This window comes from Corythoichthys intestinalis, chromosome 2 (genome assembly GCF_030265065.1).
Source record: "Corythoichthys intestinalis isolate RoL2023-P3 chromosome 2, ASM3026506v1, whole genome shotgun sequence".
Lineage (NCBI taxonomy): Eukaryota > Metazoa > Chordata > Actinopteri > Syngnathiformes > Syngnathidae > Corythoichthys > Corythoichthys intestinalis.
In genome coordinates, this window is record NC_080396.1 from 8,565,842 (window position 1) to 8,583,586 (window position 17,745).

General features: G+C 43.3%; 1 protein-coding gene across 3 annotated transcripts in view; it reads right to left on the bottom strand.

The window, feature by feature from the left end:
- nbeal1 (neurobeachin-like 1) overlaps positions 1-17,745 on the bottom strand; it is a 132,472-nt gene that overhangs the window by 68,571 nt on the left and 46,156 nt on the right. For 2 of the 3 annotated variants that reach the window (XM_057818747.1, XM_057818738.1), the window contains exons 11-15: positions 16,049-16,135; positions 10,644-10,727; positions 9,668-9,766; positions 9,033-9,604; positions 5,336-5,468 (exon numbers count right to left, since the gene is read on the bottom strand). In XM_057818747.1, coding sequence (XP_057674730.1) covers positions 5,336-5,468; positions 9,033-9,604; positions 9,668-9,766; positions 10,644-10,727; positions 16,049-16,135 — 975 coding nt within the window. The remainder of the gene's footprint in view (positions 1-5,335; positions 5,469-9,032; positions 9,605-9,667; positions 9,767-10,643; positions 10,728-16,048; positions 16,136-17,745) is intronic. The other variant, XM_057818755.1, reaches the window with a different exon arrangement.

The window sequence follows — 17,745 nt, forward strand, 5'->3', positions numbered from 1 at the left end:
TAGCCTATACAAAGTTAGAATTCTGCTCAAAAAGTAGCAGGTATTTAAAGATAATCCAACAACAATTTGTCTTTCAGACCCCCCTGTATTGGTCAGCTTTCTTTCTGAAAGAAAGAAGAAAAAAAAAGTCCTGTGCTAAAGAAAAAAGCAATCCCAATGACAAAGATTTTAACATGTATTTTACAAATGAAACGCCTCAATGAATCTTTTTTTTTTCTTATGAACGGTTTTCAAAAGCTTTATTGGTGGATTTTCTCAAGTTAAAGCGCCACACAGAAATTAATAAATTTAACTGTGTAAGCAGGATCTGTGTATTATTCTTATTATTTAATTACAGGTGTTTTAGCTCATTTCAATTTATTTTACTTAAATGGGCTATTATATATTTTATGATGTGTTTATATTTTACAAATGTGATGTAGAATTCATTTCAGTGTTTCCCACCAATGAACGAGACTGTGGCGGGCCGCCACAGTCTCGTTTGCCCCCCCACCGAGTGAAAAAAAAAAAAAATCAGATGCGTCAGTCAGCCGATTACACAGCTGTAGCCCACTCCACTCTACTACCCAAGCGAGCGAGAGAGCGCGCGTGCGTGCACACACACAGACACACGCGCCAACAGGTCGCGCTCATAGACGGGACTACTAGCCTGGTACACCAGACTCATAGCTGTGCTATCATAGCACAGCTATGAGTCTGAGAGTATGAGTCTGGCCACCATTCAGCAGAAAAAAAATTCCAGGGCGGAGCCAGCAACAGCAAATAGACAGCGGAGCGGACCAATCAGCGACGGGCTGACGCGACGTTGGTAAAGCGACAAGAAACTAGCGAGAGACATTTCAACATATTCAACATGGCTAGCGCGAGACAGACTGTTGGTTTTAGCGACTCGATGTGTTTTTGGTCATGTAAAACCGAATTTACCGCAGATTGGAACATATTGCCCCTGAGTCTGGTGTACCAGGCTACGGGACTACTGTCTGCTGCATTCTGCTGCATTTGGCGCGATCCGGCAACACCGCATACAGCAATTTATATTACATTCAGTGGTCTCAAAATGCCCCAAAGAGATACACCAGGCTTGAAAATGTACACACACACCCTACCCCGAGGGTCAGAGACCCTCCCACCACAGTCTCCTAAAATCCTGTGGGAAACACTGCATTTATATTGTATATTTTATATTATAACTTTAGTTCCTATGTGAATATTAGTCCCTACTTGTTTTGTTATGGTAGGAGGGTTTTGTATTGAACACGGGGCCTTGTTGGTTATTATTATAGCAGAGAAGACAGCAGCAAATCAACACAGACAAGTCAACTGTGCCCCAATCTATCACTCAAGAGATCTGATGGACTCAAAAAGTGGGTTACGATTGCATATTAGTTGGAAAATCGACCGGATCCACCGTATTTTTACACGAGTGACTTCCGGTCTGCCCAATCCTAGCTCCTGGTAGTAGTACTGACGCAGAAGGGTTGCGTCTTGCGTCAAATAATAAACTCTGCCGTTCTTTTCGCGTGCATCATGTTGAGCCGCTTCTGGGACGCGTCAAACACGCGGCCGCACTGTGACTGGTGTGCATTGGCTGATTGACTTTAACGCCTGCGTTTCACTGCGTTCTCGCAGCGGCCACGTTGTTGCGCCGTTGACGTTTCATAGTTATACTGTCCTACCGTGTTGGTCCACATTATAGTAGAGAAGACGGAGTAAATATAATCTACACAAAGAAACTGTAACCCAATCGACTCACAGCCTCGAAAAGTAAGGGTTACATTACGTCAGAAACTCGTTCGGTACGCCTCCGTTCCGAACCGAGCACCACGTATCGAAACGGTTCAATACAAATACATGTACCGTTACACCCTTAATACCTATACATTGAGATATAATAACAATTACTTTTGATTATTCAATTGTTTTCAGAAATGGCTCGTATGAAAGGTAAGACCCTCCCAAATGATGTTGAATGTACAAAAATATTATTTGTTTAACTGAAAAAAGATTGATCATTTCATGAAGATATAAAGGTCAAATTTTGGCATGACAAAAGTTTTGTCGCCTCCAGAAAGTAGTGTGAAAATTAAACAGAAAATGTACATAAGCGAATTAAGCAGTGGTGCTGTGAGATCCAAATTTAATATTTTGTAGTCGATTAATTGATAAACCATTAGTTCGAATAATCGAGTAATCGGATAAGGAACATGAAAAATGAAATTACCTGAGCTGAGCCTCAAACGGTATAAAAAAATAAATGAGGACCTATGTACAACAAAAGAACAATTTTTAGCGCAAAATTCCGCTAGTTTAAACTTTTTAAAAATGCTCTTAACAAATGGTTCAGACACATATTACCCACAAAAATTGGCTAAATATACGTATAAACTACATTAAGAATGCATTAAAAAAAAAAAAACAGCGCAAACAAAATTTAGCTTATGTTGGTCTTAACAGGGAGCACCTGGATTCAGCCATGTGAATTGAGGCTGACTAGAAGGCAGTGTATCCACCCAAATCAATAAAACTAAATACAAACACTTTCAAAATAATCCATTACAACGTCACTTTAATTAAACGAATACTCGAAGCAGTAAAATTTAATTCGAATATTTTTTTCTAATTGAATACTCGAGTTAATCGATTAATCGTTGCAGCATTAATATTTTGTATGACTTCCATGGGCTTGAAGGACTGCATCTATGTGGTTCGGCAAGGATTCATATAATTTATAGATGAAGTCATCAGGAACATCAAAAAAAGCAGTCTTGCATGCCTCCCAGAGTTCATCAACATTCTTGGGTTTCATCTTCCATGCTTCCTCTTTCATCCTGTTCATGTCTGGTGACTGGGCTGGCCAGTCCTGGAGGGTCTTGATCTTCTTTGCCTTGAGGAACTTTGAGGTAGAGATTGAAGTATGCGACGGGTTAGGTATGATGTAGTGGTCTACACCGACACTTGGTCTGCACACCTTCAAGTGCTCGAAAGGGTTTTTGACCGTTTTGGGGGGGCTAACCTTACTTTAAATCTTGCTAAGTGTGAATTCGGGAAGGCCACAGTTACCTATTTGGGAAAGCAGGTCAGACAGGGCCAGGTTCGTCCTATTGAGGAAAAGATTCTGGCCATTCTAAAATATCCGGCGCCAACTACCCGGCGGGAGTTGCGACATTTTTTGGGGATGGCAGGATATTATCGCGGGTTTTGCCGTAATTTTGCCGATGTGGTCGCCCCCCTCACTAGTTTGACTAGCACTAAAGTGCCGTTTATTTGGTCACCCGCCTGCCAACATGCATTTTGTTCTTGTAAGGCTCTCCTTTGCAGAACCCCTGTGTTGGCCGCTCCAAACATTTCTCATCCGTTTAAGCTCGAAGTCGACGCAAGCGATAGTGGAGCGGGTGCGGTATTGCTGCAGGACGACACCGAAGGTAGTGAGCATCCCATTTCCTATTTTTCGAAAAAGTTCAGTGCCTACCAGGTTAATTATAGCACTATTGAGAAGGAGGCCCTATCATTGTTATTGGCGCTTCAACATTTTGAAGTTTACTTCGGGTCAAGCCTGCTACCGATCGCGGTGTATACCGACCACAACCCCTTAGTGTTCCTCAGACAAATGCAGAACAACCACCAACGGCTAATGCGATGGTCCGTTTTGGTCCAGGACTTCAACCTGGACATTCGTCACAAAAAAGGTACTGACAATGTGATCGCTGATGCACTTTCCCGGGCTTACGCCCCTGTATCATAGGACCCATATGCCCAGGTATTACGCAGGGTATTGGTTTGTTTTTAAGGTGGGGGGTGTGACGGCCCCTGGCCGTTTAATAGTTAATTTTCTGAGACTCTTCCAGTCAGCTGATCGTCGCCTCCACCAGCTGGCTGCTTCCCCTCCCACTATGACGAAAGCTGATCGACGTAGGATGGACCGACGACGTCGCTGCCGCTGATTGGCCAAGAAAAAGGCGCCAAGCTTCATAAAACTGCTGCTGTCAACGCTCTAAGAGGTTACATTTGACAGCATTCTGCCGCGGTCCTCCTCGCCAGCTATTTGCTCGCCATTCACTCTCGTTTGCATTTGATCGCTAGTTTGATACACTCCCGCTTTTTCGGTGAGGGATTTTGTGTTTATTCGTAATAGGATCGTTTTTGTTCACCACTGTAAATAAGCAATGAAGCAAGTAGGGGTAAGTCGCCATTTATTTTCAACCAGTTTTCTCCTGTTTTGTATAGCGTAGGAAGCTAGGTTAGTGGCTGTCTTTTCTTTGTTCTTTTTCATGATCAGGGTTTAGTTAGCGGGTGGGGTTTAAGTGTAGATTCCTTTTGTTTGTCGTTTTGGCCTGGGCTTACCCTGAATCCGCGCTTCATCCACATTTTGTACATATTCATTGCGAGTTTGATTGTTGTGTAAATAAATTTGTGTCCACTTGTGAATTTGTGTGGCTCGTTTTATGTTATACCCTTCGCGAGCCATCCTTGGGACGTAACAAGCACCATCCTGCTGCAGAATTTGTCACTTTTTATGGTTAGGACTGTAAAAGGCTGCTCTGGAAAAAAAACTGAAACCTTGAAGTTAACACTTGTACTGAGTGATCATCAGCAGCCAGATAACAGCAGCCAGTAACAATAAGTTGTCCAATACTTGGCCCTCTGTTTGAAATGCACTGTTCAAGCCCTTCTTGCTGTAAGTCATTTTCCATCCACATCTAGGGAGTTTAGCCACAGTGCCATGGGTTTTACACTTATTGATGACACTGCGCACGGTAGACACAGGAACATTCAAGTCTTTGGAGATGGAGTTGTAGCCTTGAGATTGCCCATGCTTCCTCACAATTTTGCTTCTCAAGTCCTCAGACAGTTCTTTGATCTTCTTTCTTTTCTCCATGCTCAATGTGGTACACACAAGGACACAGGACCGAGGTTGTGTCAACTTTAATCCAGTTTACCTGGCTGCAAGTGTGATTTAGTTATTGCCACCACCTGTTATGTGCCACAGGTAAGTAATAGGTGCGATTGATTAGACAAGTTAGAGACGCATCACCTGATTTTTCAAAGGGTGCCAATACTGGCCCATTTTTGGAGTTTTGTGTAAGATGATAATGATTTAATTTCTTTTTTATTTATTTACATTTTTTCATTCTCTTTTGTTTTGTTTTTTATCATGGCAAGCAAACTAAATGAAGATATTAATACCAAAGCATTTGTAATTTCTATCATTTTCTGGAATAAATTGAGCATTTTCTGACAGAATTGCAGGGGTGCAAATACGTTTGACCAGCTCAGTATATCACGCAGCGCTAGTGTCAAGTATGTTGCATAGTAATTTTGACCCCATGTCACTTACCCAGAGAGAGTCACAGAAGCAGTTGTCAGGCAGCATGACTGTGACGTATTCCTTCTTTGTGCAAACAGCCACCACCAGCACTCCCGCAGCGCTAATAAAGGCCTCGAACCCTGTGCCACCCGAGGTGAAAAAACTGCAAAGGTTGAGAAATAGGGAAAATAAATATTGATTAGACATATACAGTGAGTGTGAGTGTACACAAGTGAGTACACCCCTCGCATTTCTGCAGATATTTAAGTACTGTATATCTTTTCATGGGACAAGACTGACAAAATGACACTTTGACACAATGAAAAGAAGTCTGTGTGCAGCTTATATAATAGAGTTCATTTATTTCCCCCTCAAAATAACTCTTTCTGCGAAGGTAATTAATGTGTATCGAGTAAAGATGTCCCAATCGATCGGCATCCCGAGTGATCACCGATCGATCGGGTCCGATCACGTCATTTTCAAAGTATCGGAATCGGCAAAAAAATATCGGCCATGCCTTTTTTTAACATATATATATATATATTTTAATTAAATCGTTTTCTAATAGTATTTAACTTTATAGACATAATATGTTACACTCATCCAGAGTCTTTAGTTTAGGCTTCAGGTAGGGTTATCAGATTTATCCCAATAACGGTGGTAATTAATTTTTTAAAAAATGTATCACGTTAAAATATTTAACGCAATTAATTCATGTGCTTCACGACCCACTCACGCATTGTAGCGCTCAATCTGTAATGACACCGTTTTATCTATATAGAGATAAAAGGCAGCGTAAAATGAGTAGAGTGAATTTTGGCAGCCTTTGGAGCCTTTTTTTAATTGGCTAAAGCCTTACAATCTCTCTCCCTACGATTAGAAATATCATGGGAAGCAATGTGGGGAAGCAAGGTAGCAATTGATCTTTATCTTAACACCTTATGTTATTTCCCAATGCAGAGAAGATATATCAATTGGTAGCACTACGCACAGTCATGGTTCCACTTCCCATCATGCATTTGGGCATGGCCACAGTTAGGCCTGTCGCGATAACAAATTTTAGTGGGCGATAAATTATCTCATAAATTATTGCCCCCCCCCCCCAAAAAAAAAAGTTTTTTTTTTTTTTTTTAGCGTTTATTTATTTATTTACTGTTGTCATCATCGGTATCATTGACAGTTGCAAGATGTGATATGAGCAACCCGAAAAAAACGAAGACAAGGGCTGACGAGAGAAGCATATGCTTATCAAGTCCCGTCCCCTTTTAACCGATTTACAATAACACAGTGAGAATACAGTATATATTAATAGATCAAGTACACCCATTTAAACGCAAATGTTTACATTTAAATTAAAATATACCTTTTAAGAAATCACAACTAAAAACAATAGACCATGCCTCTTTCAAGTAAAAGACAATATTAATACCGCACAGAAACACATAATAAATGTTTTTTTTTTTCAAGAAAAAATAAAATTGCACTTAATAACTGAAGCATTTAGGCACATAGGTATAAAGTTGCAGTAACAATTTGCACTTCAACAACAACAGAGAAAAATAGACTAATTAAGTAGCAGTAACAAAAATTTGCCTCCCAAAGGTATCAAATATCATTTAACAGAGGTAAAACTGTCTCATTTCTTCAGCAATGTAGCGGACTTCACTTTCCGTGAGGGAACGCTATTTTGCGCGGTGTCATCTGCATTTCTCACATCAAGCGAATACCTCTAATTGTCAATTAACGTGACGAGGAGGCGCTGCTTGTTGCGATGCAGTTTTCTTACTAAGCAGTGAAAACTGGAGAGGATGATAGTGTTTCAAATGAGCAAGTAAATTTATTCTGTTGGCCATCTTTGTTGAAACAACCTCCAGAAACATTTTGCAAACTGGTTCGTTCTCTTCCTCATTCCGCTCGCTCATTGCTGTGCGCCGACAGTGCACTCGGCCCTGCCTCCATCCATTAAATGACAGTCACTCAAACTCAAATGTTTAAAACGAACATACCCAGAAGTCAATAAAACAGAGTGGCACAAGGAAGCTGAACTTTAAACAGCGCTGTCAAGCACGTCTGCCACACATCTGCCGTAAGCGCGTGCGTCATGGGTGCACGCACGCACGCGACAAACGCACGCGCGCGCACGTGCACGCGAGCCGATAAATCGCAGCAGGAAAATTACCGTCTTCAATTTTATATACAACGCGATAAATGGATTTATTGCATATTGCGACAGGCTTAGCCACAGTATCATTTACTGCAAGCTCAACAAATACACTAGATGGCAATATTTAGTCACAATATACAAAGTCACAAGTCTTTATATCCGTGGATCCCTCTCACAGAAAGAATGTTAACTTATTTGCTCCCGGAAACGTATAAATACGTTCTATTTTTAAATGCTTCACTGTCCCAAAAACGTATTTATACGTCTTTTGTGGGGTTTTTTTAATAAGAAGCATATATACCTTCCACTGAGAAACAAAGAACAACACTCCAAACCCATTTTAAAGAAATAAAACTGGCCACTGGAGGGCAGTAGCGCATTTTGCAAGACCAGGCAACCCGATTCAACAGTAGTGAACGGCCGGGCAGCAAGGTCGGAGCGCTGGCGGCACGATGCCAGGCGGCGCTCCGACAGAACAAAATAACGAGAGGACGCCTGGAAGGCCAGGCGCAAAACGAGTGAGACCCTCAGTGAAGCGGCTCGCCAAGCAGACCCCGCAGAAACGCAAAAATAATCCATCTTTGTGAGACAGACAACGATGAGGGACAATGTTTACACGGCTGACGTGGCGACAACGGCGTCATCTCGGCGACAAACCGTCATCTCTCAGTAGTCATGTGTGAATAAATTGTTACTTTGCTATCAAAAACTCTATTTGGCTGGTTGTTCATGTTATTTTGTAAAAGGAAAACATTATTCAGATGTTTGGGATGTCACTGAAGCAAAAAATAGCCGTGTTAAAGTCAAACTTATGTTTGAAATGTATGCGTTTACAAAAGGCTCATTTTCTCCGTTTTTTCATCAGAAATTGGAAAATTGCTCAAACTAAGCTATTTTCTAATGCTGATTTCTAAAGAATAGAAAAAGATATGAACTTAATTTTTTTTTCCTGCCGAAAGAAGAGAGTCTAATCTTTTGGTGGGTTCCATGTTTATATAGCCATGGAACAGAATTTTCTGTGGGCCTTGCAAAATCAGTCAAAATCCGGAAAAAGCGGCCGGGAGCGAATGGCCTTGCTCTGGTGAAAATGGCTGGGAGTGAATGAGTTAATAATGTAAATGTCATCTTGAGGATTTATTGTCATAATAAACAAATACAGTACTTATGTACTGTATGTTGAATGTATATATTCGTCCGAGTTTTATTCATTTTTTTCTTAATGCATTGCGAAAATGTATATGATTGGGAAAAATTATAGAGAATGATTGGAATTGAATCGGGAGCCAAAACAAGCAATCGGATCGGGAAATATCGGGATCGGCAGATACTCAAACTAAAACGATCGGGATCGGATCGGGAGCAAAAAAACATGATCTGAACAACCCTAGTATCGAGTTCATGTTTTTTTTTCCCTTAAAAAAAAGGTACCAGTGAAAGTGATACAGACCCACTAGGGCCGTCACAGAGGTTTCATTCAACTACTTGTAAATCGATGTTTCATCACCAAAGTTAAAAATATGTTTAATGAAGGTTGAAAAGTTGTGAAGTGCTGCTTTAACTAACCTGTAGAGCTGTTTTCTCTTGTCTTTGCTGAATGGACCCAATTGATCCTGGTCCAGGGACAACCAGGCTAGGAAGCTGAAGGCAGTGCCTGGCCAGCGCTGCACCGTTGGAACTGCGATGCCAGCCATGCTGGGCGAAAGATCAAAGTATTGCATTGCGCTTTCCAGACCCTGCTTACGTACCATAGCTAAGAGAGCTTTTAGAGCAGGACCCACATAAGGGTGCGCTTGGCTAGATTCTGGAGGCCTAAGCAGGTGCAGGAGCCTAAGGAGATCCTTGGCACTCAATGAATGGGAACCAAGACAGCCTACTAATCGCAAAAGGCTCTCTGCACACACTCTGTGTAGTTGCCGGTGGCACTCGAGAACAGCCAGTGCTCTCAAGACCATTGCGGCATTGACGCAGATGGCACGTGTCTGGCGATTAAGGCAGACGAGGCGACAGAGCCAGTCGGCAGCAAAAATCTGCAACTCGGATGAGTCCAATTCTGGCAGCCACTGGACCAGCAGGAGCAAAGGTTCCACATTGCTGATTCCCAAAAGGCCCACTGATGTATGTTCACCCTCCACTGCCTACAAAAACAGAGGCTGTTACAAGACAAGCTATGGAAGAAACACAACAACAGATGGTCTTACCATGTTCATCAACTCTTTAAGAAGGTGTCGAGATGGCTGGCCGAGCGAAACGAGAATTTCATACAAGTGATTATAACCGATCCTTTCCTTGAACACCTCCTGTGGGGCATCAGAAAAAAAGATTTTAATTATTATTAGTGCTGCAACAATTATTCGGTTTAACTCCAGTATTCGATTAGAAAAAAAGATTTGAATTAAATTTTGCTGCTTCGAGTATTCGTTTAAAGTGGCGTTGTAATTTTTTTAAATTTTTTTTTTTAAGTGTTTGGATTTAGTTTTATTGATCTGGGTGGATACACTGCCCTCTAGTTGGCCTCATTTCACATTGCTAAATCCAGCTGCTCCCTGTTAAGACCAACATCATTAAAGTTTTTGTTTGAGCTAATATTTTTTTTTTAATGCATTCGTAATGTAGTTTATTGGTATATTTAGCCGTTTTTTGTGGGAATATGTGTCTGAACCATTTGTTAAAAGCATTGTTTAAAAAAAAAAAAAAAAAAAAAAAAAACGTTTGCGGCTCAGTTTAGGAATTTTAATTTTTCTTGTTCCTTATCTGATTACTCGATTATTCGTACTAAAATAATCGATAGCTGCAGCCCTAATTATTCATTTTATTACCGTATTTTTCGGACTATGAGTCGAACCAACCATTAAATGCCCAACGAAGAGGTGAAAAAACTCATAAGTCACACCGGAGTATAAGTCACATTTTTGGGGGAAATTTACTTGATAAAATCCAACACAGATATATGTCAAGTATGTCATCTTGAAAGGCAATTTAAAATAAAAAAATTAATAGAGAACAACACGCTGACTAAGTGTACGGTATGAAAATCTGCAATTTTAGTATTTAGCAAGAAACATGAACTTGATGCATAGGATTAGCTTTTGCAGGCCACAGAGCATGACGTTGTGGGCCAGATACGGCCCCCGTGCCTTGAGTTTGATACCGGTTCTGCATTAGATGACCCTTTACCTTTGCAGCTGGTGATTTATGCATCACTGTGGTTAGGGCTTTAATCGTTGCTACAGCAAGCGAGTCTAACCGTCCTCGTATCACCTAAAAATCAAAGATACAAAAACCATTTTGTAAAAACACATTTTACATCAGACATGTACATTTTTTTACTTAATCAACAATTTCATGGCGATGGCAGTGTTTGGTTTTGAATGATCAAAATGAGTCAGATCAACACCAATGTTAGAACGCTATCTGTAGTAGCAACCGTGATCAACGTTTGGACTGCATGTGTTACTTTGAAAATAAGAAATATCTTTGTTGCAAAGATATGAAAAAGAAAACAACACAAGCGCACGTGCATAGTTACACACCAAGCCGACCACGAACACAAAGAAAACATGCAACCAATACACCAGAAGCCAAACCATGAAAATAAACACATTTCCATCCAGCTCTGTCCTGCTGCTGTCCAACTGGTGCAGTGTTTTGGACCGGCTGGAGAGGGACTGTGTTGAATATGTCAATGAGCCCAGATGCCCTCACACCCCTGAACTCTGGGAGGAAAAACACCACTCCAATGTGATTGCATTCCAACGGAACCCATAATAACTTAGGAAAACCAAGACAATATAAAGGGGAGGGAAGAAACAGAAAAAGGCAATATGATTAAATGAAGCTGGCAAAGCTGCGTGGGAAGCATTGCGGTCACTCCTCAGCAAGACTGTAGAGATTTGCTAACACACCACTCATCAGTTGGTGAATTCTGGATACAGGAGGAACTGTTTTTAGTTTTTGTCATTTTATCTGAATTGCAAATGGATACACATTTTTTTTGCACAATTAAACACAGTGTTTTTACGCCAAACAAAAAGATGTTCTCAAGGAAAACATAAAAAGTACACATACAGTGGTACCTCTACATAGAGTACAGGCTAAAAGTTTGGAACCACAAATAAAAGAAATACAGTGGTATGAAAACGTTTTAAAACCATTTGAAATTTCTCAAATTTCTGCATAAAATCACCATCAAATGTGATCTGATCTTTGTCAAAATCACACAGATGTAAAAACAGTTTAACTAAAACCACCCAAACATTTATAGTTTTTCATATTTTAATGACGATAACATGCAAACAATGACAGAAGGGGGAACAATAAGTAAGTGAACCCTGTGCCTAAGGAAACTTAAGGAGCAATTGAAACCAATTTTTACCAAACAATTAAAGGCTACGTCTACACTAGGACATAATTTTCTCAAGAGTATTTTGCCGACTATTTTTATACCTGTACACACTTCGTTCAAGGTGTGTTTGAGGGCCTCCCAGCTTCTGCAAGGTACGCCTGCATTTGCGCAAACTAAGCATGCGTAAAAAGGAGAAGCCTCATGTGTTATCTCATCGCCCACGCGGTTTACCTCTGAAACGGAAACTCGGCAAATTTCGAAATTACTACACCTTCTAGACTGTCATTATTTTGTGATCACTGTTTTTTTTTTTTGTGATCGCAATTAAACGCAATTAATCACACAGGAGCGAGAGTAGAAGGGAGAATACACTCTGCTTTTACGAGCAGGCGCCGTGTTGTGATTTAAATAAATTTTCATAAAACAACGTAAGCCTGACATCTTTACCTGGGATGTTACAATCGATGATCAGTTGCGCTCTCACCACTTGAAAAATAACAAATAGAAGCATATGGTGTGGCGCTGAGTATATTTCCTGGAAGCAGCAACCAGGACTGCTGGTGCATAAAGTGGCGATCCTGGAAGTGGCAACAGTTTTGACAGGCAGAAATGTCTGGGGGAAAAAAACTGATTGTGCACCTCTTTGACTAGGGGAACCACGCAGGTCACTTTTCGGAGTTTAATTTTCCTCTACGCATTTTAATATACAGCACTCATGTTCGGGAACGGCCCCCCTGATCAGAACCCGAGCGATGTTCTGTTATTGGACTTCTGTGCTCGTCACGGATTGTCCATAACAAACACCATGTTCAAACATAAGGGTGTCCATATGTGCATTTGGCACCAGGACACCCTAGGCCGCAGTTCGATGATCGACTTTGTGATCGTGTCATCGGACTTGCGGCCGCATGTTTTGGACACTCGGGTGAAGAGAGGGGCAGAGCTGTCAACTGATCACCACCTGGTGGTGTGTTGGCTCCGATGGTGGGGGAAGATGCTGGTCAGACCTGGCAGGCCCAAACGTATTGTGAGGGTCTGCTGGAAACGTCTGGCAGAATCCCCTGTCAGAAAGGGCTTCAACACCCACCTCCGGCAGAACTTCTCCCTTGTCCCGGGGGAGGTGGGGGACATTGAGTCCGAGTGGGCCATGTTCCGCACCTCCATTGTTGAGGCGGCCGATCGGAGCTGTGGCCGTAAGGTGGTTGGTGCAATCCCCGAACCCGCTGGTGGACACCAGCGGTAAGGGATGCCGTCAAGCTGAAGAAGGAGGCCTATCGGGCCTTTTTGGCCTGTGGGACTCCGGAGGCAGCTGACAGGTACCGGCTGGCCAAGCGGACTGCGGCTTCGGCGGTCGCCGAGGCAAAAACTCGGACATGGGAGGAGTTCAGCGAGGCCATGGAAAACGACTTCCGGACGGCTTCGAGGAAATTCTGGTCCACCATCCGGCGTCTGAGGAGAGGAAAGCAGTGCACCATTAACACTGTGTATAGTGAAGATGGTGTACTGCTGACCTCAACTCGGGATGTCGTGAGTCGGTGGGGAGAATACTTCGAAGCCCTCCTCAATTCCACCGACACGCCTTCCTTTGAGGAAGCAGAGTCTGGGGACTCCTAGGTGGGCTCTTCAATCTCTGGGGTTGAAGTCACTGAGGCGGTTGGTAAGCTCCTCGGTGGCAAGGCCCCGGGGGTAGATGAGATCCGCCCGGAGTTCCTTAAGGCTCTGGATGTTGTAGGGCTGTCATGGCTGACACGCCTCTACAACATCGCGTGGACATCGGGGACAGTGCCTCTGGATTGGCAGACCGGGGTGGTGGTCCCCCTTTTTAAAAAGGGGGACCGGAGGGTGTGTTCCAATTATAGAGGGATCACACTCCTCAGCCTCCTCGGTAAAGTCTATTCAGGGGTGCTGGAGAGGAGGGTCCGTCGGGAAGTCGAATCTCGGATTCAGGAGGAGCAGTGTGGTTTTCGTCCCGGCCGTGGAACAGTGGACCAGCTCTACACCCTCGGCAGGGTCCTCGAGGTTGCATGGGAGTTCGCCCAACCAGTCTACATGTGTTTTGTGGATTTGGAGAAGGCGTTCGACCATGTGCCTAGGGGAGTCCTGTGGAGGGTGCTCCGGGAGTACGGGGTACCGAGCCCCTTGGTAAGGGCTGTTCGGTCCCTGTACGACCAGTGTCAGAGTCTGGTCCGCATTGCCGGCAGTAAGTCGAATTCGTTCCCAGTGAGGATTGGACTCCGCCAAGGCTGCCCTTTGTCACCGATTCTGTTCATAATTTTTATGGACAGAATTTCTAGGCGCAGCCGAAGCGTTGAGGGTGTCCGGTTTGGTGGCCTCAGCATTACATCTCTGCTTTTTGCAGACGATGTGGTGCTGTTGGCGTCATCAAGCCGTGACCTCCAACTCTCACTGGGGCGGTTTGCAGCTGAGTGTGAAGCGGTTGGGATGAAGATCAGCACCTCCAAATCCGAGACCATGGTCCTCAGCCGGAAAAGGGTGGCATACCCTCTCGGGTCGGGGATGAGATCCTGCCCCAAGTGGAGGAGTTCAAGTATCTTGGGGTCTTGTTCACGAGTGAGGGTAGGAGGGAGCGGGAGATTGATAGGCGGATCGGTGCAATGTCTGCAGTGATGCGGACTCTGGACCGGTCCGTTGTGGTGAAGAAGGAGCTGAGCCAAAAGGCGAAGCTCTCGATTTACCGGCCGATCTACGTTCCTACCCTCACCTATGGTCACGAGCTGTGGGTTGAGACCGAAAGAACAAGATTACGGATACAAGCGGCCGAAATGAGTTTCCTCCGCAGGGTGTCCGGGCTCTCCCTTAGAGATCGGGTGAGAAGCTCGGTCATCCGGGAGGGGGCTTGGTGTCGAGCCGCTACTCCTCTGCGTTGAGAGGAGCCAGTTGAGGTGGCTCGGGCATCTGGTTCGGATGCCTCCTGGACGCCTCCCTGGAGAGGTGTTCCGGGCATGTCCCACCGGCGGGAGGCCCCGGGGTCGACCCAGGACACGCTGGAGAGACTATGTCGCTCGGCTGGCCTGGGAACGCCTTGGAATCCCGCCGGAGGCGGCTGAAGTGGCTGGGGAGAGGGAAGTCTGAGCTTCCCTGCTGAAGCTGCTGCCCCCGCGACCCGACCCCGGAATAAGCGGAAGATAATGGATGGATGGATGGATGGCACTCATGTTCGATCGGCAGTGAGTTGGGAAGGGCCAGCCCAGCAGCCGGCCGATCAGAGACAACTTGGGAGACGAGCTCTGTAAAAAAACGCTCATCTCCACCTCATCCGCGATGGGAGGACCCCAAATGGGCACTGAATTTAAGCAAAAAGATCAATTACTACCTTGCTTCCCCACATTGCTTCCCACGATATTGCTAATCGTAGGGAGAGGGTGTGTAAGGCTTTAGCCATTTAAAACAAGGCTCCAAAGGCTGCCAAAATTCACTCTACTCACTTAACGCTGCCTTTTAGCTCTCTAAATAGGTAAAACGGCGCCATTACAGATTGAGCGCTACAATGCGTGAGTGGGTCGTGCAGCGCATTCATTAATTGCGTTAAATATTTTAACCTGATACATTTTTTAAAAAATTAATTACCACTGTTATCGGGATAAATTTGATAACCCTACCTTAAGTTTAAACTAAAGACTCTGGATAAGTGTAACATATTATGTCTGTAACGTTAAATACAATTAGAAAACGATTTAATTAAAAAATATACTGTATATATATTTAAAAAAGGCATGTCCAATATTTTTTTGCCGATTCCAATACGTTGAAAATGACGTGATCGGACCCGATCGATCAGCATCTCTAGTTATTAGCAAATGTTTCTACAAAATGGATAAGCGACAACACTTTTGTCAGGGACTGTATGATATAATCTCTCCATCTCTGAAAACATACAACCTAAAGGGAGGGGAAAAAAACAGCGTTCCGGCTCTGCTCACTTCGGTCAAAAGCTCCAGCGCACTACTGGTAAAGTCTAGTTGGCAAGTGGCCGGATGTATTGCAGGCGACAAAGTGCAGACTCTAAAAATTAACCAATTATCAGCATGTGCCGTGTCACAGGATACATTTGACCATATGTTTAGCAAATTTGCATCCCTAAACTTTGAAAAAGTGGATTTCTGGCCTTGGTCTTGCTGTGGAGTGGCCAGTGTCTCCAGTCAGGTGAGGGGGTGGGGGGGTATGGATAGTGAATGAGGGCGAGGGGTAGGTTGAGCTTGGACTTTCTCTGTTGTACCTGAGTGTCTGTCTCCCCTGTCAGTAACCTGTTGTTGGTTATATCTTTCTGGTCCTTGTCTGCCGCCGTGCACCTTGCGTTAACCAGCTGACACACACAACAGGCAAGATGTCAGCATAGCATGTGGGGGAGTTGAGAGAGTGGGCGAGAGGGACGGTGCAAGGAGAGGAAGGATATAGTGAATAGAGAGGCGGGTGAGAAGTGAAAAGACCTGACCCTCAGAAGGGGTCATTGTGAAGGAATGATGATGATCCGGCCGAGCTGTAGAGAGTCACCATGCAGCTGTGTACAATTTTTACGCTTAAATGTCAAAAGGCGTAAACATGGAAAATTGTGTAATGTGCTAGAGGGAAAAATCTAAAATAACCACAAAAAAAAACAACCTCATAATAGGCATGTCCCTGTTCAAAAAAGACAGTTTGTTAACAGTCTAAAATAAGAAAATCTATTTTCACAGCTATAGTTAGCAGCAGAGCTAAAAGTATTGGGACCCGTGCGATTCTGTCAGATAATGCTCAATCTGACGCTGTGGTGTTTGTATGCTTTGGTAGTATTATCTTCATTTATTTTGCTTGCAATGAAAAAACACAAAAGAGAATGAAAAAAAAAAAAGATTATCATTTTACAGAAAACTCCAAAAATGGGCCCGACAAAAGTATTGGTAACCTTTGAAAAATCATGTGATGCTTCTCTAATTTGTGTAATGAACAGCGCCTGTTACGTACCTGTGGCACATAACAAGTGGTGGCAGTAACTAAATCACACTTGCAGCCAGTTTAAATGGATTAAAGTTGACTCAACCTCTGTCCTGTGTCCTCGTGTGTACCACATTGCGCATGGAGAAAAGAAAGAAGACCAAAGAACTGTCTGAGGACTTAAAGTGATCCTCGATCTATATGACAATTCTTAAAAGATAAATATTAGTACGAGTTATAATAATTTGATATTAGACCCCCTTTTAATGTTTTCGTTTTAATAAATTTTGTAAAATTATTTTAAGTGATAGGTCGCCATTCTTATTACGTCACAGTGCGTGACGTCACCGGGCCGAACTTCCAGCGTGTCACTCTTAGCTACCCCAACATGACGTCGGTTCTGCCCTTCCAATTTGAACCAGATCGGAAAAGTGAAGAGCAGGACAGCACTGTCGGTCGTTCACAAGACGAGCATCAAAGGCAAAATGAGAACAGGAAATACAGTACCTTGTAAGAGAAGAATTGGGCAAAACTGTTGATGTACTCGCTGCAAGTGCGTCTCATTGACAACGGAGCGAGAGAGTGTATGCTGTTGAGAACTCCGGTTTTTGTTGGCAGATCTTCAAGGTAAGATATTGCGTTTTCAAACTTGTCCCACTATAATTATGTCGATTGTTAGTGTCCAGAGCTGTCGTATGCTTTACATACAGTACAAGCCAACAGTTTGACGGGAACAAATCCTGAAATCGAGTGTAATCCATGTCTTGTACATTGTAACGCGTGGTAGGTAGGATACGTGCATAAAAGTACCAAAAAGGGGAGAAGCTTCCACTTATGCACATTTATTCACAAAAATATATATATATATATTTTCACCTTGACCACTCGTCACTCGGGAGCTCAGCGGTACGCACACACGCGTTCCCAGACGAACTCCAACATAAAAGTAAGGTCCATGTCAGTCACTGTCATCACTGTAGCGTGCCATAGTGCTTTAATTAT